General features: G+C 60.8%; 2 protein-coding genes across 5 annotated transcripts; one reads left to right on the top strand and one right to left on the bottom strand.

Annotated features, from left to right (window-relative positions):
* The first annotated feature begins 309 nt into the window (after positions 1-309).
* On the top strand, positions 310-5,579 carry LMAN2L (lectin, mannose binding 2 like). 4 transcript variants are annotated; one of them, XM_065747587.1, is made up of 9 exons: positions 310-438; positions 521-639; positions 1,566-1,683; positions 1,844-1,926; positions 3,230-3,262; positions 3,649-3,810; positions 3,885-3,999; positions 5,032-5,151; positions 5,298-5,579. In XM_065747587.1, the coding sequence occupies exons 1-9, from the start codon at positions 312-314 to the stop codon at positions 5,438-5,440; spliced, it is 1,020 nt and encodes a 339-aa protein (XP_065603659.1). In that variant the 5' UTR covers positions 310-311; the 3' UTR covers positions 5,441-5,579. The 4 variants fall into 4 exon arrangements, with proteins under 4 accessions (XP_065603659.1, XP_065603661.1, XP_065603660.1 ...); XM_065747589.1 differs by lacking the exon at positions 5,298-5,579 and adding an exon at positions 4,646-4,743 and having other exon boundaries at positions 5,032-5,120; XM_065747588.1 differs by lacking the exon at positions 3,230-3,262.
* Positions 5,580-6,710: 1,131 nt separating this feature from the next.
* FER1L5 (fer-1 like family member 5) lies at positions 6,711-19,459 on the bottom strand. Its single transcript, XM_065747591.1, has 35 exons — positions 19,406-19,459; positions 19,261-19,304; positions 19,126-19,193; positions 18,969-19,054; positions 18,761-18,874; positions 18,489-18,669; positions 18,293-18,417; positions 17,681-17,772; positions 16,840-17,029; positions 16,605-16,760; positions 15,730-15,843; positions 15,472-15,635; positions 14,876-15,401; positions 14,324-14,494; positions 13,872-13,959; positions 13,697-13,774; positions 13,444-13,625; positions 13,198-13,356; positions 12,375-12,536; positions 12,217-12,297; positions 11,321-11,554; positions 10,696-10,821; positions 10,458-10,613; positions 10,293-10,384; positions 9,513-9,683; positions 8,846-8,994; positions 8,637-8,776; positions 8,123-8,211; positions 7,962-8,057; positions 7,728-7,869; positions 7,534-7,633; positions 7,272-7,465; positions 7,078-7,187; positions 6,860-7,007; positions 6,711-6,782 (listed from the first exon to the last, which is right to left on the bottom strand). Exons 1-35 carry the CDS (start codon positions 19,457-19,459, stop codon positions 6,711-6,713), a joined length of 4,854 nt encoding a protein of 1,617 aa, XP_065603663.1.
* Between the last annotated feature and the right edge of the window lie 3,280 nt (positions 19,460-22,739).

Here is a 22,739-nt window from a genome sequence, read left to right as displayed (position 1 = left end):
CCTTGGGGGCCGTTAAGACCCATAGGCACGGCCTAAAACGTTGGGAAGATTACGACCCACGGGCGGACTCGGGGAGCTCCGGGCGCGCACTAGGACCCCGCCGCACCTCTACCCCGGAAGTGTCCTTGAATTCAATCCCTCCCTGCGCGCGTTATCCCCGCCCTCCATGTGACAGACACGCCGTGCAGCCAACCAGCCGTCAGCATCGCGTCGGCAGGCGGAGCGGGCTGACCAATGGGGGTGCGGGGCTGGAAGGCGGGCGGAGCGGGCTGACCAATGGGGGTGCGGGGACGGGGGAAGGAGGAGGCAAGATGGCGGCGGGCCGGTGGCGGGCAGGGCTGGCGCTGCTGGCCGTGGCGCTCGGGCTGGGCGGGCCGCGGGCCGAGCAGATGGAGGAGCACCTGAAGCGGGAGCACTCGCTGTCCAAACCGTACCAGGGTGAGGCGGGGAGCGGGGGTGGAGGGCAGCCCGGGGCCGGTGCCTCGAGGCCCGGTACCGACCGCCGGTGTGGGCCCGACAGGAGTGGGCTCGGCCAGCGCGGGGCTGTGGGAGCTGCAGGGAAACGCCATTGTGATGGCGCAGTACATCCGCCTCACGCCCGACGTGCAGAGCAAGTGGGGAGCAGTGTGGAACCGCGTGGTGAGCGCCGAGTGTGGGGTTTGGGGAGGGGGCAGTGGGGTTGAGGTGGTGGGATTTGGGGGTTGGGGAGTTATGGGGGCGATAAACGGGTTAGAGGATGGGTCTGCGGGTTGTGGGACGTAGGGGAGTGTTAGGGATGCGGAGCGTCTGTGCTTGGGGGAGGAGGAAGAGGCGTGGGTTCAAAAGAAGAGGTTTTGGGGTGGGGGGGGAATGTGGAGGGGAGACTGGGGACACTGGGGTGCGTGCTTGCGGAGGGGGGGAAGAGGGTGGCTGGAGAAAAGGGTTCAGAGAGGGAATTCCCTACAAGCCCCAAATCCCTACAACTGGAACCCCGCATAGGGTAGGGATAGTGGGCTGGAGAAATGGGTTCAGGTTAAGAGACTTCAGAGTGAAGGGGAATGTGGGGGGGTCGGGTGGGGGGCGATCGGGTGGGTCAGTAAAGAGGGGCTGGAGAAATAGATTCAGATTTTGGGAGGGGAGAGAGGGGGGCTGTAGGGAATGGGTTAGAGGTGTGGGGCGCGTGCACTTGGGAAGGGGGTGGATGAATGGGTTCCAAAGGAGAGATTTTGGGGTTGAGGGGTTAGAGGGGGGGGTTGGGTGAAAGGACTCAGGATTGAAGGTTTGGGGTGGGGGGCAAAGGGGAAGTGGGGGAAGGTGGGGAGTTTCAGCTCAGTGTGTTTGAGGACCTGGGGTGGCTGTGGGTGTCTTGGAAACTTGGGGGTGCGGAGTGGCTGAGGGCGGGAAGGCTTTGTGGGGTGGTAACACTGGGGGGGGCTTTATGGAAGGTGGGGGGAGGACAGGACTGGGTGAGATTAGAGCAGTGGGAAGTTTGGGGCTGGGAGAGCTTGGACGTGATGGTTCTGAGCTGCGGGTGGAGGGAACTGAGGTGGGACGCCCCTGTCTCACGCGCTTGTTCCTTCTCGCAGCCGTGCTACCTCCGTGACTGGGAGATGCAGGTGCACTTCAAAATCCACGGGCAAGGCAAGAAGAACCTGAATGGCGATGGCTTTGCCATATGGTACACCAAGGACCGCATGCAGCAAGGTAAACCTCACTGGAGGAAGGCTGTGCCTGCAGGGAGGGGTGTTGGCGTCACCTCTCTGGGGACACTTAGCCAGAGGAGCTCCTGCTCTGTGCCCTCCCTTGGATCCCTCTGGGCCCCCGTGTCTCCATTGTCGTTCACGCTGTCTGTCTTCCCACGCAGGGCCTGTCTTTGGAAGCAAGGATAACTTCCTGGGGCTGGGGGTGTTTGTGGACACCTACCCCAACGAGGAGAAGCAGCAGGAGGTGAGCGGGGGGGTGGTGTGCACCCTGCTGGGCAGCTGGGTGCTGAGCCCACGTCTCAGCCAGCGAGGTGTAAGCTTTGTGGATCCAGAATTGGAGGCCAGCAGGGGGTGCTCAGCTGTGCTCGAGTTCTTCTCTCCGTGCGTTTAGTTTCTTTGCAGTGAGACAATCTGTGAGCAGGTTTGTTGTCAACTTCACCCAGAGAAAGCGGGGTAGGAGAGAGCTAATGGCATAGCACTGCTATGCTTCTGGAGGGCTGCTGGCAGGCAGCAGCCGGGGAGAATCTGAGCTGCACCCTGGGCTTCAGAGAGCTCGAGGAGAGCAGCAGCCATGCCATCCTGCTGCGTGCTGGGGCTGCTTTCTGGAGGGGGCATGGTGTGCTCTGTGCTTCTGCTGCATCTGCTTTTTCTTTGGGGCTCCTTGCCGTTGGTTCCTGCTCTGTGAGCTCTGCGAGGCCGTGAGAACCCGAGCTCACCCTCCCTGGTGTTGGAGTGGTGTTGTTGCGCCCTGAACAAAGCGCCTTTTTGGGCACTGCTTTACCCCCACGGCCTCAGTGCTAACCCCACGGCCCCAGGGCCGCCCTCATTGCTCTGTGCAGTCCCCAGAGGACACACGGGGCACTGCTGTGATGTGCCCTGACCTCGGGGCTGCTGCAACCAGCAGCTCTGTTCAGGCATGAACAGCAGCCTGCTCTGGCCTGGGGTGGACTTTGTGCTCATAGCTGTGCCTTGGTACGGCCTGACCGAAGCCCGCGGTGTTCCCAGAGCTGTGCAGGGGTTGAGTGGTGCTGGTAGGTCCTGCGGGTGTGCAGGGCTGTGGCTGTGCTTCTCTTAAAGAAATGTGCCACAGCTTTAATTTCAGTGGCCCAAAATGATCTGCGGAATGTTTATGGCCTCCCAGGAGGGAGCTGCCCTCCTTCCCCCACAGTGAGGAGAGGAGGAGGCGGAGCGCTCCGTGACCAGCAGTGCTGTGTGTGAGTTCACAGCTGCTTTTCCCCTCCTTTGAAAGTTTAAACTGAGAGTTCTGTTCCAGGGAGGAGACGAGCAGTTGGTTTGTGGGACGCACGGGAGCTGTTGGTGGTCAGTGTGTGCTCGGGGTGAGGAGGAGCTGTTTGTGGGGTGGCTTTTGCCCCTCCGCTGCATCCTGGCTGAGGTTTGGCTCCCTGCAGTTAAGCCCTCCTCTGCCTTCAGCCCTCGCTGAGCTGTGCATGGAGGCTCTTCCCAGGTTGTGAGTTAATGCTGAACTCTGTCTGTGACCATTTTGCTTCTGTGCTCTTTCTTGCTTTGCGATAACCCTGGACTCACAGGCTCAGAAGAGGAGGTACAGCCCAGGAAATCAGGTACTTGCTCTTGCTGACCTGCATGTTTCTGTGCTGCTTGGTCTCACTTTGTCCTCTTGGTAGAGGAGTTCCCTCACTGGAGCTCCAGATGTCCCTGTGGGAGCTTTCTTCTCCGCCCTAGATGCGTGGTAGCCCAGGTTAGGGGATGACAAGGATTTGTGCTTCTGGGGAAGCGTAGCAGGAGTGAGGGAGCCCGGGCTCAGTAGGACGTCATAGGCTGATAGAATCACAACTTTGGAGTATCCCAAGCCAGAAAGGACCCACGCTGAGCCCAGCTCCACCCGGGACCACTCAGAACTCGGGCAGCACTTCCCAGCCCTGCCCACGTGCTGTGATGCTGGGGCAGAGCTGTGTGCTGAGGGCTGAGCTCGGCCTTCTCCCCGCAGCGCGTTTTCCCCTACATCTCAGCCATGGTGAACAACGGCTCGCTCAGCTACGACCACGACCGGGACGGCAGGCCCACGGAGCTGGGGGGCTGCACGGCCATGGTGCGCAACCTCAACCACGACACCTTCCTGGTCATCCGCTATGTCAAGAGGAGGCTGACGGTGAGCTCGGCTTGCCGGGGTGTTTCAGGCTGCCGTGCTGGCACCTGGTGCTACCAGAACCTCTTTTCTTGCAGGTGCTGATTGATATTGATGGCAAGCAGGAGTGGAGGGACTGCATAGACGTGCCCGGTGTGCGCCTGCCCCGTGGGTACTACTTTGGGACCTCCTCTGTCACTGGTGACCTCTCAGGTACTGCTGTGTGGCCCTGAGCAGCTCTGGCAGCTTTTCTGCAGCTTCGTGTGTCTGGAGGTGTGCCTGGCGCCGTGGCGAGGCTTACGGGAGCGCCTGGGCACCTCTCCTTGCTTTAGGGAACTTTGCTCATCTTGAGGAGCTCAGATCGTGGTGTGGGCGTGCTGTGCAGCTCAAGGCAGCTTTCCTTGAGCTCTCTCTGCCACCAGATGAGGCTGGCGGTGACCTCCAGGCAGAGGGTCTCCTCTGTACCCTCATGGCTCAACGTGCAGTGACGGGCAGAGCCTGAGGGCAGTGCTGTGCTGTCGCTGGTGTTTAAAGCAGCTCTGAAAACAGCTCTGCTGCAGCTCTGCTCTCTCTTTGTCTTTCCCAGCCAGAGGGCAGCAGTGGTGGGGAAGGGAGCAGCCAGGTGCAGCGTGGGCTGATGGAAGTGGGGCTTTGCAGGAGCTGATGCCCTCTGCCTTTCTCTTCCTTGCTCTCCCCTTCTCTTGCAGCGCTGCTTGGGGTGCGGTGAGGCCCGGAGTTACCCTGCTCTGCCTCTGCCGGGCAGGTTTCAAGCCTGATGTTGAGTTATGCCCTGTGAAAGCACGCTGACTGGTGTCTGAGCCTGTTGTTGGCTCCAACAAAAGTTCCTTTTCTTTCTCAGATCTCTGCCTAATGCCCTGGGAGCTGGCAGGCTGGCCTGGAGCACTCGCGTTGTCCCACTAATAACACCGCGGTCACAAGCAGAGGAAATAGGGTCATGTGAGGCTGATTCTAACACGCTGCTTTTGTGTGTGGGGGGGAAATGCTTTTGAGTCAGATGATGTCCCAGTCTGGGCTGTTGTTTGCTGGTGAAGTAGATAAAGGTTGGTGGTGGAGGAGCATAGAGCTTGCCCTGAAGAGGTGAGTTCTCCCCTTGGGAGGGGGCAGCCATCATCCTGGGGCTGTTGCTCGAGTAATGACGTCCCACAGTGCATCAGTGGCACTCCCATCCGTGGCTGGGGCCGTTTTGGTGGGTGACACCTCAGGGTGCATCTGCTCTGCTTGCAGACAACCACGACATCATCTCGCTGAAGCTGTACCAGCTCACAGTGGAGCGGACACCGGAGGAGGAGAGGAGGGACAAGGAGGTGTACCTGCCCGTGGTGGACAACCTCAAGCTGCCAGGAAGTGAGTGGGGCTCAAGGGGCAGAAACTGTGGCATCTCTCCACCAAATAGCTGAGCTCCATCCAAAGCCACGCAGCTTTGGTCAGGAGGATGGCAATGAGTTGCCCTGCAGCCCCTGGGGTCTCACAGCTGTTCCTCTCCCCCACAGTGGAGGCACCGCTGGAGCCCATGAGCGGCCTGGCTCTCTTCTTAATCGTCTTCTTCTCCCTCGTGGCCATCGTCTTCGCCATTGTTATCGGAGTCATTGTGTACAACAAGTGGCAGGAGCAGAGCCGGAAGCACTTCTATTGACGTGTGTGGGATGGCCCCTGACGGCTGCGGTGCCGCTCGTGGCAGGACCCCGTGTCCCCAGCGGGGACAGCTGCTGTTTGTCACTGGGCTCCAGGACTCCCCCAGTGCCAGAGGGGACTGTGCTGTACTGGGGATGGAGATGCTGTCCCCTGCGGGCCTGCTGGGAGCTGGAGCTCAGTGCTGGGAGCTCGCAGGGCCGTGGCAGCACTGGGCCGGCTCTGCCGTCACACGGTGGTGGAGCTCCTCACCACTTGGGCTGTGAAATGCAGTCTGTGCTTTCCTTGCCAGGTTCCTGCAGTAATCCCTTTGCAGTGGTTTTGTTTCCAGGAGGGCTTTGCCAAACTGTTCTCCCACTCAGGCTGCTTTCATCACCCACCTCAGGCCCTCTTTAGAGACCCTCCTGCTTCGTCTTCGCACCTCGAGTCCCCCCCACCTCCATGCAACCCCTCCATCCCATTAACCCTCAGTGTTCAGTGTTTTGGGGACACGCAGACTGTTTCCCCCCCCTAGGCAGGGTTTAATACTGCACTTTCCCTTTTCAATCTCTGTTTGCTGCTGCCCTGGGGCTTGCCTCCATCCCTCCCTGCGTGCTGTGCCTCCCAGACCCTCTGCATGTTGTTGCTTTTGCCACTTGTGAGGGCTCAGTGCTCCCATCGGGGGCCTCAGAGCCGCAGCCCTCGCTGCCTTTCAGGGAGTCCTGGTTTATTCCTACCTCAGTGACTGCTTCCGTCAGTGACTCCTTGCTGTGTTTCTCTTTGTGGGAAGGAACAACACAACTCCCTTCACCCCTGGGACTGCACTGGGCTCCTGCAGTCGCTCTCTGGTGGATTTTGGGGGGTGATGGCACAGAGTCCCCACAAGGACGGGAGGTCAGTGTGTCTGGAACAGCTCTGAGCACATCTGGATGGCAGCACTCCACTTGTGGGTGCTGTGGGGCAGGGCTGGGAGCGACCCAGGGCGGGTCCCAGCGTGTGGGGAATGGTGCCTTGGTGGAGAGACGCTCGTACTGGGGGTGCTGGGAGCGTGTTGGAAGTGCCCGTGCATTTGTGGGGCCTGGCAGGGCCGCTCTGTGATGTCCGTTCGCCAGAGCCAGGAATGAAATGCGTGCGCCTCTTCCCAGCGCTGTAATGTGTCTTGGAATAAATGTCGGTGTGTGTGTGGCACGGCCGCGCTCCTTGTCCCGAGCCCCCTCCTGTCACACTGCTCACAGAGCACGCTGCCTTGCCCATCTCAACTCTGGTTTAATGAAGGAGGTGACGGCTGCGGCTGCTCAGGGTTTGCTCCCAGCACCGAAGAAGTGCAGCCCCTGCAGCGGGTTCACCAGCTTCATGGCCATGTAGCCCTGCGGGGAGGCACGGAGGGAGGGTCAGCAGGGCTCTGGGAGCAGCAGGGGATGGGGTTTGGGGTTCCTGCACTCACCGGTGCGGAGTAGATGAAGGTGAAGAACAGGAGGAGCAGCAGCAGCAGGGTCATGGTGATGGTGATGCGGCAGCGGTGCCGCCGCCACACGGCGTAGTGCAGGGCACGGAGCGGGGCCCGCAGCCATAGGAAGGATGAGTCCGGCCGCCTGCGGGACACACAGCCGTGTCACCCCTCCTCGACTCCCATTCTGTGCCCTCTGGGGTCTGGGGGCTCACATGGGAGGCTGCAGGGTTGGGTAAGCGTTGGGCTCCTCGCGGCCTTTCCCCGCTGGTCTCTCTTTGGCCTCTTTCTCGTTGAGCAGCTCCAGGCTCAGCTCCAGCTTGCCCTAAGGGAGGAACAGCAGCTGGATGTGGGGGCAGGATGCGTTCCCTCCCCCTGGTCCCGCTGCTGTTCCCTTCCGACCCCATACCGTCAGACGCTGCGCGCCGCCCTCGTGTACCGTGCAGGGCCACCATCCCCGCGCGTGCTTCTGCCGGAACAGTGAGAAGTGGGATGTTCCCCGTGTTTTTCCCCAGGGCCAGGGGCTCACCCGTGGCTTTAGAGTGCAGTCCTGCGGCCTCTGGGCTGGACGGGGCAGGTGTGTGAGCTCCAGCTCCAGAACTCCTGCAGGGAGAAATGTCACCCCAAGGTGTCCCACCGCGCTCCCCTTGGGCAGGGAGATGGGTTCTTACCCAAAAAATCATCAGCTGAAAACTTGTCATTGTCCCACACTTGGAGGATGAGCTTCGGGGGCAGCTTCACCACCGTCTCATCCAGGCTCCAGAAATGCTCCTGCATGGAGCGAGGGAAGGAGAAGGGGTCATGCTCAGCCCCCAAAACCTCATATCCCACCACTACCCCCCTCCCCCAGCATGGGGCACAGCACCTTGCGGGGCAGCACGCAGCACTTCTCGGCCACCAGGTACTGGAAGGGGAAGATGAAGCGCCAATTGAAGCTGCCGTCGCCCTGCAGCACGCGGTAGTGCACATCCGTCCTCTGCTTCTGCTCCTCCAGCCCATCCAGCCAGCTGCACACCAGGGGGAGGGGGACATGGCTGTCCCCTCGGCCCCACCACCTTGTCCCCACCCCACCTTTGAGATGGGGTGGTTCTGTGCTCACCCGGTGATGTAGATGTCACTCATCTTCTGCCCCGTTGCGCTGATGTCCCCCGGTTCCACATCACGCGTGTTCCACACCACACAGCGCAGCTCGTACCTGAGGGGAGGAAATGTGTCACCTTCCAGCCCGGGGGACATTCCCATCCCATGGTGAGCACTCACCTCTGGGGTTTGCGGGGAGTGATGTCCACAGGGGGCCCGGGGGGGCCGAGGCTGGCGGGGAAGATATCCACCCACATCTGCACCTTGCCCTGTGCCATGGGGTTGATGTTCTGCCTCTTGTCCCCATGTCCCCAAGGTCTCTGTTCCCCACCCCCCAGCATCCCACCTTGTCATGGGGTCCCCATCACACTAGGACCCCTCTTACTCCCCCCCCCCCAGCATCCAACTCTGCCACCCCCTGTACCCATCATCCCTAGGCATCCCTTTATGGTGTGGTGTCCCAGACCAGCATCCCTCCCCACTGGGGTGTCCCTGTCACCCTAATGTCCCCATTGTTCCCCAAACCAGCATCCCTCTTCATCACCCCACTGCGTTCCCTTCATGCCCAAGGTCCCCACCACCCTCAGCTTTGCCCCCATCACCCCACAGTCCCCAGCATCTCTCTGGGAGCCCCTCTCCCCCCCACTCCCCCCTTCCCCATCACCCCCTGATGTCCCTATCACCCTGTCCCCACCTGCTCCAGCCCAGGCTGGGCACTGTTGTACAGCGTCCTGGTCTCCAGGTGCTCAGGGATGAGGTGCCACGAGTGCAGCACATGTAGGGCCAGGCGCTCCCGGGGCGCCCCGGGGTGGCAGTATGTGGGGGGACCGCTCTCTGCAACATCGAACTCTCACACTTCTGGAGGGACCATGTCACCCCCCACCCCCCCGGACCCCAACGCACCAAAATGGCTCAGCTGGAAGGTGGAACCCCCGAAGGTGATGGCGGTGCCCTCGGTGCTGAATTCGGGTGGGGGCAGCCCCCGGGTGCGAGCCAGGTGCTCCAGTGCCTGGCTGGGGCTCAGCTGGTCCCGCCAGCGCCCAGGGCCAGCCCTGTGGGCATGGTGTGGGGCTGGGGGCTGTGGTACCCCATAGCCCTGTGCTCACCCAATCTCCACATCCTCTTCCCATTCTGCCCATCCCTGAATTCCATTCCCAGCTCCCTGTGCCTCCTGTGCCAACCCTGTCCCACCTCCCTGTTCCCAGTTCCCCTGCGCCCACCCCCTTGGACGCAAATGTTCCCCATCCCCATGCCTATCCCATCCCATCTCCTTGTCCCCATCCCATCTCCTTGTCCCCATCCCCATGCCCGCTCTGTCCCCACCTCCGATTCCCAGCCCTGTGACCATCCCCATGTACCCACCTCATCCCCATCCCCCCGTGTTCCCCACGCCTCCTTTTCCCCATCTTCCTCCATCCCCTTGTCCCCCTGCCCTTGTGCTCGTTCTCCTGCACCTCCCTGTCCCCACCCCCCCATGCTCCCCCCATCTCCTTGTCCCCATCCCTCCATACCCACAGCCCCAGCCCCGGTCCCAAAGCCCCCTCCCATTCCGGGGTGGGGGGTCACCCACGTGTGGTAGAGGCGGGGCAGCCCGCAGTGGGCACGGAATCGGGACAGCAGCCGGTTCTCCAGGTCGATGGTGGTGCTGCCGATCTCCTGATCGGGCGGCAGCAGGTCGTGGTCCAGCAGCGAGACCCGCAGGTCCTTCTCCAGCGGGATGGTGCCTGTCATCTCAAACATCCTGGCAGCGGGGTCAGCCCTGGGGTGAGCCCACGTGGGGATACTCTGGCACAAGGGTGGGGGCTGACAGGTGTGGGATGTGCTGGTATGGGGGCTTGGGGGCATGGGGAGCGGGATCCTGGTGCTGTGAGGGGTATTATGGGACCCACTGCTGTGAGGAATGGGGGCTCGGTGGCTTGGGGATTTGGTGTTCTTGGACCTTAATGGGGAATAGCTGGTGGCATAGGGCCCTGGTGTCATGAGGAATGAGGGCCTGGTGGCATAAGGAGGCACGGAGACACAGCAGAATGGGAAGAGGGGTGTGAAATGGTGCTCCAGAAGTGGGGATGTGCTGGTATGGTGACACCATGGCACAGAGCAGGCCATGGGACCTACAGGCACCGGGGATTTCTGGTGGCACGGGGACCTGCTGGCATGAGGGATGGGGATGTGATGGTGCAGAGACCCTCCAGCGTGAAGAATGAGGACACAGTAATGCAGAGGCCTGCTGGCACAGGGTCGTGCTAGCAGACTGGGGACCTGGTGGCATGGGGAATGGGGACTCCCCAGCACAGAGCCCCCCCAGCCTCCCTGGGCACGCTCCCCGCCAAGCAGCCCACGGGGGTCCTACCTGCCAAAGACCGGTTCCACGGTGTTGGGCACATACTGGTCACGCTGGCCCAGCGTCTTCATCCCCAGTGAGACGCGAATGTAGGGGTCACACTGGCAGCAGGGAGGGGGCCATTAGGGAGACAGAGGGTGACATGTGGGGTGGGGGACACGGGGGTGGCCTTACCAGCCCGTTGCGGTCACGAGGGGACAGGTCGAAGGCGCGGACGATGTAGACGCGCACCAGGCACTGCTGGGGTTGGCTGGGGGGCAGCTCCTGGAAGTGGCGGGGCGGCGGTGGCACCCCGGGGTCCTCGGGCAGGGGGTAGAGATGGAACAGCCCCTGGGAGTGGGGGAGAGCCCGGCTGTGCACCCCACATGTCCCCACACTGGGTCTGGGGTTCCTGGGGACACGGGGGTCTCACCTTGAACTCGCCCACGGTCAGGGGGTCGTCCCCCTGGTGCCCCCCTGGTTGGTAGAGAGGGAAGGTCTGGCAGAAATCCTGCAGCCCCTCGAACTCGGGTACTGCCTCCAGCTCGCAGCTGTACACCTGTGGGCACGGCGGGGCTGGCACTGTCCCCAGTGCTGTCCTCGGCCTTGTGCCCATCCCTGGCTTGGCGCTTCTCTTCCTCCAGTCCCCTTCTTCGTCACTGTTCCCATCCCATCACTGTCCCTGTCTCCATCTTGTCTTCATTCTTGTCCTCATCCTCATCTCCTCTTCGTCCCCTGTCCCCAGCCTTGTCCCTGTCCTTGTCCTCATCCTGTATTCATCACGGTCCCCATCCCTGTCTTCATCCCAGCCATTTCTTCATTGCTTTTCTTCACTTATCCTCATCCCCATTCTGTATATCTCCCCATCTCCGTCCCTGACTGTGTCCCCATCCCATTTTTATCCCTGTCCCCACATTCCCTTATCACCAACCATCCCAGCCTCCATCCTCATATTTGTCCTTACCCCCACCCCACCCCTGTCCCAGTCCAATCCTATTCTCACCTCCATCCCCACCTTTGTCCTTCCCACCCCCTCCTCACCCCCTGCCCCATGTCACCTTCAGGCTGTCCCTGCGTGTCCCCCGGTGGCTCTTTGTCGTGTCCCCCATGGCCATGTAGAATTTGCTCCACCAGTCACCCTCTTCCTCATCCTCTTCCTCCTTCTCCACGTCCTGAAGGGCAGCAGGGTGAGGCAGGATGACCCCAGTGGTTCTGGTGGCCCCCCGGTGGCCCCTGGTTCCTGTGCCCACCTTGTCTGCAGCCTTCTTCTCAGCAGTGATCCTGGGCAGCATCTGTCAGAAGCAGAGGGGACTTTTGGGGACAGGAGGTGGAGGGACCCAGCGGCACAGCCAGGGCTGCTGGGGGTGGGGACAGGTGTAGGGGGCACAGGGGGGGCTCACCTGAGCGATCCTGCCCCAACCAGCAGCTGTGCGTGCAGGGAGCAAATGTGAGTGTCCCACAGAGAGGCAGGGATGGGGCAGGAATGGAGCAGGGGTGGGACAGGGATGGAGCAGGGATGGGACAAGAATGGGTTAGGGATGGAGTAGGGCTGGAACAGGAATGGGACAGGGATAGGACAGGGATGAGGCAGGGTTGGTGCAGGGATGGGACAAGAATGGGACAGGGATGAAGCAGGGAGGTACCAGGATCAGGAACATACAGTGCAGGGAGGGAGTAGGAAGGTATGTGGGATGGACTGGGACATGTACAGGCATAGGGATGGGGATAGGGATGGAGCAGGGATATATGAGGGGTGGGGAAGGGACAGGGATGGAGTAGAGGGCACTAGGGAGAGGGCATGGATGGGCAGAGATGGGACAGGGGCAGGGTGGGGAGGGGACAAGGTTGTACCGGGGTTGGGACCAGACACAGGGACACGAGGTCTGGGCAGCTGCTCCTCTCCATCAGGCTCACGGCAGAAACACGCCAGGCCCTGCACACATGCCTGGCCCACCTGGGGCCGGTACCCAAAGCCCTGTGTGTCCAGCACCCGCAGCCGGATCGGGGGCATGTACTCCTCCTCCACTGGCAGGTGCTGGGACCAAGCCATGCTTTCAGCCCACGGTGCCAGCACCCACAGGTGGGCTCTGCTCCCCATCCCCGTGCACTCACCAGTGTCAGCAGGAAGGTGTTGATGGGGAAATTGGGGTTGACAGCAAGGTTGGTGATGGGGGGGATGTGCAGGACCTGGCCCCCACACTGCACCTCCAGGCTGGGGGCACGCACGGGCAGCAGGGAGCGGCCACGGAGCCCTCGCAGCCCCCACGCTAGTACCTGCGGGGCCCACATCCATTCAGCCACGTCCATTGCCCACCTCCATCCTTTCTTGCATCCCTGTCCTTTTCATCTCCATTTCCATATCCTTCATCGCTGCCTTTGTTGCCTCCCAGTCTCCATCCCTGCCCTTGTCCCCTTCCCATCTTCATCCCATTCCGTTGTTGGGATGAAGCCCAACCCATTTCCGTTGCTGTCCCTCTCCCCATTCCTGCCCTCACTGCTGTCCTGTCTTTGTCCATGTCCTTGTCCCCAGCCTCCCTGTTCCTATTCATCTCCCTCTCCTTGCCACTCATCCCACCCCACCCCCATCCGTCTCAATCCTGTCTTTTTCCACCCCACCTCACCTCATCTCCACCACTGTCCCTGTCCCCATCCTCTTTTCATCCCCATCCCTGTCCTCATCCATGTCCTTGTCCCCTCCCTGTCCCAAACCTCGTCCCCACCCCCTCTCCTCCCTGTCACCCATATCCCCAGCATCACCTCCAGTGCCATCAGCCTCAGGACCGGTCGGATACCAGGAGGGATGCTGAAGGTGCCCTTCCTCCACGGCGGGGTGTTGAGCTGTGCCAGCGCCCCATCCTTATTGGGGTGACAGGGACGTGAATGCTGGGGTCAGGCGCTGGGAGCCCCCTGGCACCCCCTGCTGCCCACCCCTCACCTCAGCCTCGTGCAGCAGCTCAAAGGCAGCCAGCAGTTCTCCGGCCAGGCCCCCCAGCCCCTCCAGTGGGATTCGCTGCAGCTGGGGGGGCTGTCGGCGCCCCACATCCAGCCACACTTTTGGGATGCACATGCTTCTCCCGAGGAACCTGCCAGCACCCTACAAGGCAGTGGCAGGGCATGGGTGCCCCCACCCTTGGGTGCACACTGTATAGATGCTTCCCACTCGTGGATACCCCCACTGTACCCCTCCATCCTGGTCGAACACCTCCACCACCACGGCTGGGGGCTCTTCCCGCACCCCTCGGGGGTCCCCATAGAGTAGCACCCGGTGGAAGAGCAGCGTCTGATCCCAAACTGGGTCCAGAGTGCCAGGCAGCACACGGGTGCTCTGGCTGACGTGCATGAAGGAGACGTGGGCAACGGGGTCTGTGGAAACAGCACCCACTGTCAGCACCCAAGGGTGCTGCTGGGGGGTCAGGGTGCTGGGGGGGTCCCACCTGCTGTGGCCTTGGTGCTGTGGGGCTTCAGCTCCAGAGCTTGGAAGAGGTAACAGCGCAGCTGGAAGCAGCTGGGTCCTGCGGGAGGAGTGAGGGATGTCATGGGCTCCTGGGTTAGTGTTAGTGTGAGGAGTCCCTGGACCCCCCAAATCCTCCCCAGCACCCTGTGGCTCACGCTGGAAAGTGCAGAGGATGACAGGCTTGGGCTGCTCAGAGTGTCCCCGGCCTTTGGGTGCTGCTGCCATCTGCTTGTCCTCTGCATCCTACAAGTTGGGATGTGGGGCAGGGTGGTCAGCCTGACACCCCTCTCCCACTGTCGCCACGTCCCTCCATCCCATTGCACCTGTGTCCCACTCTCCCCGCACCTCCACATCCCTACATCCCTCTCTCTGTTCCTCCATCTCTGCCTTTGTCCATCCTTCCCTCCGTCCCTTCATCCCTTCCTCCCTCCATCCCTGCACCCATCTCTCCCTCTGTCCCTTCGTCCATCTCTCCCTCCCTCCATTTGTCTTTGCATCCATCTATTCCTCTGTCCCTCCGTTACTCCGCCCATCCCTCTGCCTCTACACTGTCCACTATCCTCAGATCCCTGCATCCCTCTGTCCCTCCATCCATCCCCGTCCATACCGTGGTGCTCTCGAGGAGGAATATGGCAGCCACGGATGAGGACTGCTCTGGCACCATGGGTCGACGCCAGCAGCGCCGCCGGCACACGTCACCCACTCGGCGCTGTGGGTGGAAGCGGCTGCCCCACAGGGGCGCGTATTCCCACACTTTATCCGGAGCCTTGGGGCTGTCCTGCAGGGATGGGTGGCACAAAGGTGACAGTGGCACAGTTCGGGGAGAGAAGGGTTCTCAGAGCAGAGGGTTGGTGCCCACACACCTGTCCCTGCCACCCCACCCTCGTCACCCACCTTCCCACCCACCCATCCTTACCATTCTATCCCTGTCCCCCCATTCCTGTTCAACCCCATCCTATCACCCCCTTCCACGACACCCCATCCCACCTGTACCACTGCACTCTGGTCACCCTGCCACCCCATCCTCACCACTCCGTTTTTACCACTCCATTTTTGCCACCCCATCCCCTGCCACCTTATATCTGCCCCCCTGTTCCTTTCACCCCATCCTCACCACCCCCTCGCCACCCCATTCTCACTGCCCCCTCCCCACCCCAACCCGCTGGAGGAAGACTCCGGTGTCCTGCTCCTGTCCCTGGGCACCACTGTCCCTACGCCGAGTGCGCAGCCATCGCCGCCGTCGCTGCGTGTGGTACGTCTCCTCTTTGGGGTGCCACGCGGGTGAGGGGCTGCCGGCTGCCGTGCTCACCGCATACTCCCAGCCTGCATCATCCACAATGTCACTGTCACCTCTGCCACCCCTGCCCAGCATACCCTCTTGGGGACATTGCTCACCAGCCTCATCCACGGCCCCTGTCACCTCCACCTGCCAGTCAGCGGTGACGTGCCAGCCTTGGGGACATGCCACCTCCTCCTTGGGGGGCACCGCCATGCCGGCCTGCAGCGGGCAGAGCTGAGCTCCAGGCTGTTCATGCCAACCAACTGCATCCCCATGCCACCCCCTTCTCACCACATCAGTGCTGGGTACGGCTGCAGGTTCCCATTCCCCTCCATGCTGCCGGCTCTGGTTCTCATAGACCTCCTCCAGCACCTCATCCGTGCCAACCTCGGGGTCCGGCATCAGCCTGGGGATGGGACAGCTGCTGTCCCCTTGCTGTCCCCATGCACAGGGAAGGGTGTCCCCTCGGGTCTCACCGCCGCGGTGGTTCCACGGTCCAGGGCCCATCCCAGCTCCAGCCCGTGGGGGGACGGAAGCGCTCGCGGGGCAGCCCCACTCTGCCGGTAATGTCGGAGAAGCCAGAGCAACGTGGGAGTGCCCGTCCGCTCCATTTGCCCAGGATCTTCATCTGGTTCTCATACTGTAGGGATGGAGTGTCACCATGGCATAGTGTCACCTCATCACCATGTCACGGTGTCACCATGCCCCCACGCTGTCCCCTGCCCAGTGCTCACCGTCTCGGCGTAGACATGCAGGGGTCCCTCCAGGTAACGTGGCAGCTCCTGGCTCTCAGCCACGCGGCCCAGCCACAGCCGGACACGGAGCTGGACATGAAGGTGGCCTGGGGCCTGGGGACACAGCGGGACACAGGGGGACATGAGGGGGGCACAAAGGGAACGTGGTAGGGACACAGAAGGGACGTGGGAAGGCATGGAGGGAGAGGAGGGACATTGAGGAGATGTGGAAGGGGATGTGAGATACAGAGGGGACATGGGGAGGTGAGCAGGGGACAGGAGGGATGTTCAGGGAAAATGGAGGGAACACAGAGGGGACATGGTGGGATGGAGAGTATTTGTAGAAGGGATGTGGATGGGACATTCAGGGGGCATGGAGGTGATGTAGTTGGGACATGGAGTGCATATAGGATGGGAGAGAGCATGGAGAAGACATAGGGCATGGGGAGGACATGGACGTGACACAGAGGAGGCATGGAACAGATATGGAAAGGATGTGAAGAGCATAGGGAGGGGACACAGAGGTGACATAGTTTGAACGTGGAATGGATAGAAAAGGGGAGGGTATATGAGGGGACGTGAAGGGACTGTGGAGAGGATATGAAGGTGGCATAGATGGGACATGGAAGGGATGTGGAAGGGATGGGGAGGTGGCATAGGTGGGGCACAGTGGAGACGCAGAGGGTTTATGGAGAGGATGTAGAGGGGACTATGGAGGGGACATAGCTGGGACACTGAAGGAACACAGAGGGGATACGGAGAAGACGTGGAGGGGACATGGAGGAGATATAGGTGGGACACGGACTGGATATGGAGGGGATGCAGAAGAGGCACTGAGGGGACATGGAGGGTCTGGGGGCCGCGTGCTGCCCTACCCCCAGCATCAGGGTGTGCGTCCGTCCACAGAGCCGCCCGCAGGCAGCGGGGCCGTGGGACGAGCAGGCGAGGCGGTGCGCGGGGACACGAGCGCAGGCCAAGCGCCGCGTCCCACTCCTCAACCACAGCAGCACATCGGGGATGCCGGCCTGCGGCTGTGGACAGAGCGGGACAGGATGGAGGGGGGCACACCCAGGAGCCAAAAAAACCCTCAAAACTGGGCTTTCTCCGCACCTCAGCCTGCAAGGCGGCCACACGGCCTAGCCAGGCTTCGGCCTCGGGGAGCAGCGCGGCCCAGGCCTGGCGTGGGGGCCCAGCAGCGGCGGCCGAGGCGAGGTTCTGCAGCAGGAGCAGGCGGGCGGCACGCAGCTCCATGTCCAGACGTGTGCTGGGGTGCTGGGCCTGCAGCATGGGCAGGGCGGTCCTGGGGAGAGGACCCATCCAAAATGACCCATTTCTGATTCAGAAATGACCCCGTTTCGACTCTGAACGCTCCGTATCTCCCCCGTAGTGTCCCATTCCCCTCTGACATACCCCATGTCCCCACAAAATGCCGTTTCTCTCCGTTATGCCAATTTTTCAAGCAAAATGATACATATCTCCCCAGAAATACCCCTTTTCCTCCTAAAATGCCCCATTTCCTATAAAATGCTCCACGTTTGGCCCTCAAATGCCTGTTTTTTTTTCTCCAATTTGATCACTTTTTCCCTCCAGTGACATATTTCCCACTCAAATGCCCATTTTTATCCCCCCAAGTCCTATTTTTTTCCCTCAAATACCCCATTTCCCCCACAAATGCTCTATTCCCCCCCCAAATGTCCCATTTTCCCCTATTTATGCCCAATATTCACCCACAATTTCACATTACCCTCTAGAAATGCCCAATTTCCCTCTAAGATGTCCCATTTCCACCCCCAAAAATGACCCATTTTTGTCCCCAGTTGACCCATGTTTCCCCTCTAATGCCCCAAAATGCCCCACTGCATCCTCACAGGTGCTGGGCTCCCTTCTCCACCCCACTTCCAGGGAAGTCAATGATTTGGGAGCAGCCATAGCCCTCCCCCCTCATGCTGACCTGCAGTCCCGTGCCAGCTCGCGCAGCAGCTTCCTCCCGATGTCCTCACAGGCATCCATCTTCGCGTTCCGCAGCATTGCCACATTCCTCTCCTGTACATCTCACCAATGACCAACCCCCCGCCCACCCCAGCCACTCATCCCCATGTCCATGTGTCCCCATGTCCCCCATCCATCCATCCCTGTGTCCCCATGTCTGTAGGTCACCATATTCCCCCATCCATATGTGTTTGTGTCCCGACATCCGTGTGGGCATCTTTGTGGCCCATCTTTAAGGTCCTTTTCAATCCAAACCCTTCCATGTGTCCCCAGGTCCATGTGTCTTCATGTCCCTGCATGCTCACATCCATGTGTCCCACATCATCATGTCCCCATGTCCCCAGGTCACTACTTTCCCACATCTGTGTCTCCCAACACCCATGTGCCCCACGTCACCATGTCTGAATGTCCCCACATCCACATGACCCCAACCCCATGTGCCCCATATCCCCACAACCACGTATCCCCACATCCCTGCATTCCCACCTCCACATGTCCCCACCTCCATGTGCCCCATGTCACTGTGTCCCCTTGTCCCTACATCCACGCACCCCCCCCACCCCTGGCTGCTCACCAGCCGCTCTCCCACAAGGTGCAGAAGGTTCTGTGCGTCCCACCGCTGCTCAGCATCCTCCCAGGTGCAGGTGACAGCCACCACGGGCTTGGTGTCATGCCAAGGCATGTAGTAGTAGCGGTTCCCTGCACGCACGATGGGATGAGTGCCCCGCAATGTCCCCATGGGGGCAGGGATGCCCCCCCAGCACACTTACCATCATAGATCGGGTGGCCTTGAGGGGTGGCAGAGGCAGCAGGGTGGCACGAAGTGTCCCCCGTGTCCCCATGGTTGCCAATGCTGAGCTCAAAGCGCAGTGGTTCGGACACGGGGGACAGCATGGTGGCCGAGTAGAACACCGCGCAGAGCCCCAAGCGATGGCGGCGGGGTAGGAGGCGCTGGAAGAGGAGAAAATCCCCCCCCCAAAAAAACAAATAACCCTCACCCCACCCAGGGATAAAATGTGACCAGGTGTCACTGTGTCCCCACCTGCACACGGGTGATGTCCTCAGGGGTGATGGTGTCCTGCTGGTGCCTGTTGGAGTCCCCCATGTGGGTGCTGATCTCCAGCAGCACCCGGCCCCTGTATGCCACTGCAGTGTCCTGGGACATGAGGGGGAGGGGTGAGGGAGGGGTACTGGGGGGCTGTGTCCCCTGACTGTGTGTGATGCTCCATGCTTTCACATATTGCACTCACGCTGGGCACGGCAGCAGCATCTCTTCTGGCACCGTAGAAGGGGAGGAAGCTGGGTCCGAAGCAGGGTGAGAAACCTGGCACCCCTCCTAGAGCAAACCATGGGGTTGAGACAGGGGGTCTGCGAGCTGGGGTCCCCCCGATGCGGGACTGCACTCACCTTCAAGCTCAGCGCCAGCAGAGGAGATGTGGGAGAGGTGGAGTGTGGCAGTGCCCAGCACCTTGGACCTGAGGGCGAAGGGCAATGGGTGGGGGCAACACCAGGGGACCCCCAAACTGAGGGACGCCCAATTACCTGCTGAGGATGTCCAGCTCGATATCATCACAGAGTGGGGGCAGCTGGGGGGGGCAAAATTGAGGTAGAGTAGGAAGTAAATAGGGGCTATAAATCAGGGGTTTATTGGGGTGCCCGCTTTGGGGTCACACAGGGGACAGCTCACCCGCAGAGGGAAGAAGAACATTTCATTCCACGTGGGCTTGGCACTGGGGGGCATCGCTCGAGTGCAGAGCTGTGTTGAGGACACTGTCACCCCTTGTCACCTGCCAGCAGCACCCACTGTGCCCCTGTCACCCACCGTTCTGCCTGCAAAGCTGGCACGCACCGCCACCGCCACCACTCTCCTCTTGGTGCCAGCAAGGAGTGGACGTGATGGTTCCTCTGTGCCAGGGAATGTTTGAGGTGGGTTAGGTTAGCTTAGGGTTTGGTTAGGGTTAGGTTAGGGTTAGAGTAAGGTCAGGGTTAGGGTTAGGTTAGGGTTGGGGTTAGGTTAGGGTTATCTTAGGTTAGCGTTAGGTTTAGGGTTAGGTTAGGGTTCGGATAGGATTAAGCTAGAGTTAGGGTTAGGTTAGGGTTGGGTTAGAGTTCAGTTAGAGTTAAGTTTGGGGTTAGGTTAGGGTTGGGTTAGAGTTCAGTTAGAGTTGTTCAGTTAGAGTTAAGTTTGGGGTTAGGTTAGGGTTGGGTTAGGATTTGGTTAGTGTTAGAGTTAGGTGTTAAGGTTGGTTTAGAGTTGGGTTAGCATTAGGGTTAAGTTAGGTTAAGATTAGGTGAATGCTAGGTTAGGGCTAGGGTTAGGGTTAAAATTGGGGTTGGGGCTAGGTTAGGGCTAGTGTTTGGGCTAGTTTTACTGTTAGGGGACTCTCGGTGGCACCCGTGTCCCCTCGCCCCCATCACGTACCCTGGGGCAGCTCCTCGGCACGGTAGATGCAGAGCTGGAGCGTGGCCATGCACGGGGTGAGCAATGCGGGCTGCAGGAGGTTGGTTTCCACCTCCCGTCTCCCTGCTACCTCCTCCTGCTCCTTTAAAAAACAAACAAACATAGATGCATATAAAAAAGGATTCATTTTTATTTCATTTTTCATTAACACAATGATGCTCAAGGTGCTCACCGGCACAGGCTCGCCGGCGCGCAGCACGGCCATGCTGATGCGGAGGTACCCACAGCATCCAGCATCGGGGTGCCGGGGGTGCTGCAGGCTCAGCCACGTCCCGCTCAGCCTGTGCCCTGCAGTGGTTGTGGGGACACCCGTGTCACCTCCGTGCGGTGTGGTGACCCTGCAGGGCATGCAGCATCCCACGGGGTTGCCTACCGGGTGCGCTGTAGACGGTGCCGACGTCCAGCTGTTGGGAGTTTACAGTGGAGGAAAAGAGCCAATGTGAGTTTTTTCCCCCCATTTCCCCGTTGTTTGCCTCACCTTGAAGGCACCAATGATGGCGTCGGCACGGATGGCCCTGGAGTTGAGCACCTATGGGGTTGGGGACAGTGTCAGTGGACAGCCTGCTGTCACCATCCCCACGGTGCCACCGGCCCCAACCTGGATATGGATGGGCACTGCTGCCAGCTGTGTGGGTGTCAGGTGGAAATGCTGAGAAAATACCTAAAAATGGGCAAAGCCATGAGCATGGTGGCAATGGGCAAAGGGACAGCAGTGTGTCCCTGTCCCCAGGGCCACCTCGTTGTAGTAGGGGTTGTTCCCAGCACGTATTCTGCTCCTGAAGCGCTGCTCGCCGATGAGGACGGTCACCACCGGTTTGATGGCATTGCCCTGCAGCTGGTGGCCCTCGAGGATCCTCACCCGCACCTATGGGACTCGGGAGTACAGTGACAGGGGACACCACACTGAGGGTCACCTTACCCTTGGGTGCCCTACCTGGAAATCCTCCTTCTTCCCTGCTGCAGGTTTCGCCTGGCGGTGTGGTGCCACCCCCACGGTTGTCCCCACCACTGGGGTGGGACGTGGAGGGGACAGGCATGGTGCCACTTGTTTTGACTGCTGGGACCCAGTGTTCCCTGCTGCCCCCTTCCCTGGGGGGACGTAGGAGCAGCGCAGCGAGATGGTGGCCCCCATGGGATTCCCCTGGGAGTCCTGCAATGGGAGCTGGCTGAGATCGAGCAGCAGCTCGGGGTCCTCTGCCAGGCAGCCCAGCGACACTGTGGTGGCACCCAGGAGCCTGCAAGGATGGAGACAGTGAGTGTAGCCACCGTGGGGATGGCACCCTGCAGCACTCACCCATGGGTGACACTCACCTGTGCGGTTCTGGCTCTCTCCAGAGCTGCAGGCGCAGGGCCAGGCTGTCCATGGGGTGCAGGGGACGCATGGTCAGTGGCCACACCAACGTCTGTGGGGTAGGTGACAGAGGTTGGCTGGGGGGCCAAGTTCCCATGTGCTGCTGTCAGCCACCTCTGGGCCACCTCACCTCGTTCCATGTGGGGCTGCATCCTGCTGGGACCACCCGGGTGCTCCTGGGGACACCTGGAGGGACAGGTGGCAGCACACCGGGTCAGGGATGTTGGTGCGGGTGGCACTGTCCCCATGTGCCATTACCACACATGGCCGCCCACCACCCCATCCCATAAGGACATCCAACAGCATCCCATCCCATGGGGTTGCTCAGTGCCTCCGTGGCAGTGGCACGAAGAGATGGCTGATGCCAACCGCACTGATGTCACTGCAGGGACAGCTCCTGCAGTGCCCCCTGTCCCCAGCAGTACCTCTGAAGCGAGCATACACGTGCACACCAGGTCCTGCACCAGTGGCCTCCGGGAGGTGGGCACTGGCCACCAGCAGCCGCAGCATGGCTGTGTCCCTGTGTTACCATGGCGCGGTCACCATGGCGCTGCCGCGTTCCTGAATCCGTTGGCATGGAGCTCAGGCGGGGACACTGCTGCTGCCGTGGGACGGGTGTTCACGTGTCATCCAGTAGCTGTGTCACTGTATGTCTGTGTCCCCTGTCCATGTGGGCATCCTTATGGCCCACCTTTAAGGTCTCTTTTCAATCCAAACCATTCCACTTGTCCCCATGTCCATGTGCCCCACATCGCCGTGTCCCCGTGTTCCCATATCCATGTGTCCCATGTCCCCATGTCCGTGTGTCTTATGTCACTGTGTTCTTATAACCCCACATCCTTCTGTTCCATGTCACTACTTCCCCATGCACCTGCGTTCCCAGGTCCCTGTGTCCCACATGCCCCATGTCCCCATATCAGTTTGCCCCCATGTTCCATGTCCACGTGTCCCACGTCACTCTGTGCCCCGTGTCCCCAAATCCATTTGCCCCCATATTCTCATGTCCACATGTCCTGTGTCACGCTGTGCTTTGTGTCCCCAAATCCATTTGCCCCCACGTGTCCCATGTCCACGCATTCCACGTCATTCTGTGTCCTATGTCCCCAAGTCCATTTGCTCCCATGTTCCCACGTCCATGTGCCCCATGTCTCCAGTCCACTGCCTCCCCACATCCGTACGTCCCCACATCCGTACGTCCCCACATCCCTA

Source organism: Cyrtonyx montezumae, unplaced genomic scaffold, assembly GCF_038088225.1.
Source record: "Cyrtonyx montezumae isolate F1298 unplaced genomic scaffold, pur_monq_1.0 scaffold_47, whole genome shotgun sequence".
NCBI classification, from domain to species: domain Eukaryota; kingdom Metazoa; phylum Chordata; class Aves; order Galliformes; family Odontophoridae; genus Cyrtonyx; species Cyrtonyx montezumae.
Note: the sequence above shows the minus strand (reverse complement) of the source record. Positions and strands in the feature narration are given on the sequence as shown.

Coding starts and splice junctions, on each gene's coding strand:
- LMAN2L (XM_065747587.1), top strand. CDS start 312: ATGGCGGCGGGCCGGTGGCGGGCAGGGCTGGCGCTGCTGGCCGTGGCG. Junction 1,684..1,843: donor CAAGGACCGCATGCAGCAAG/GTAAACCTCACT, acceptor CTTCCCACGCAG/GGCCTGTCTTTGGAAGCAAG. Junction 5,152..5,297: donor CAACCTCAAGCTGCCAGGAA/GTGAGTGGGGCT, acceptor TCTCCCCCACAG/TGGAGGCACCGCTGGAGCCC.
- FER1L5 (XM_065747591.1), bottom strand. CDS start 19,459: ATGCCCCCCAGTGCCAAGCCCACGTGGAATGAAATGTTCTTCTTCCCT. Junction 19,194..19,260: donor GAGCTGGACATCCTCAGCAG/GTAATTGGGCGT, acceptor CTTCGCCCTCAG/GTCCAAGGTGCTGGGCACTG. Junction 19,055..19,125: donor TGCTGGCGCTGAGCTTGAAG/GTGAGTGCAGTC, acceptor GGTTTGCTCTAG/GAGGGGTGCCAGGTTTCTCA.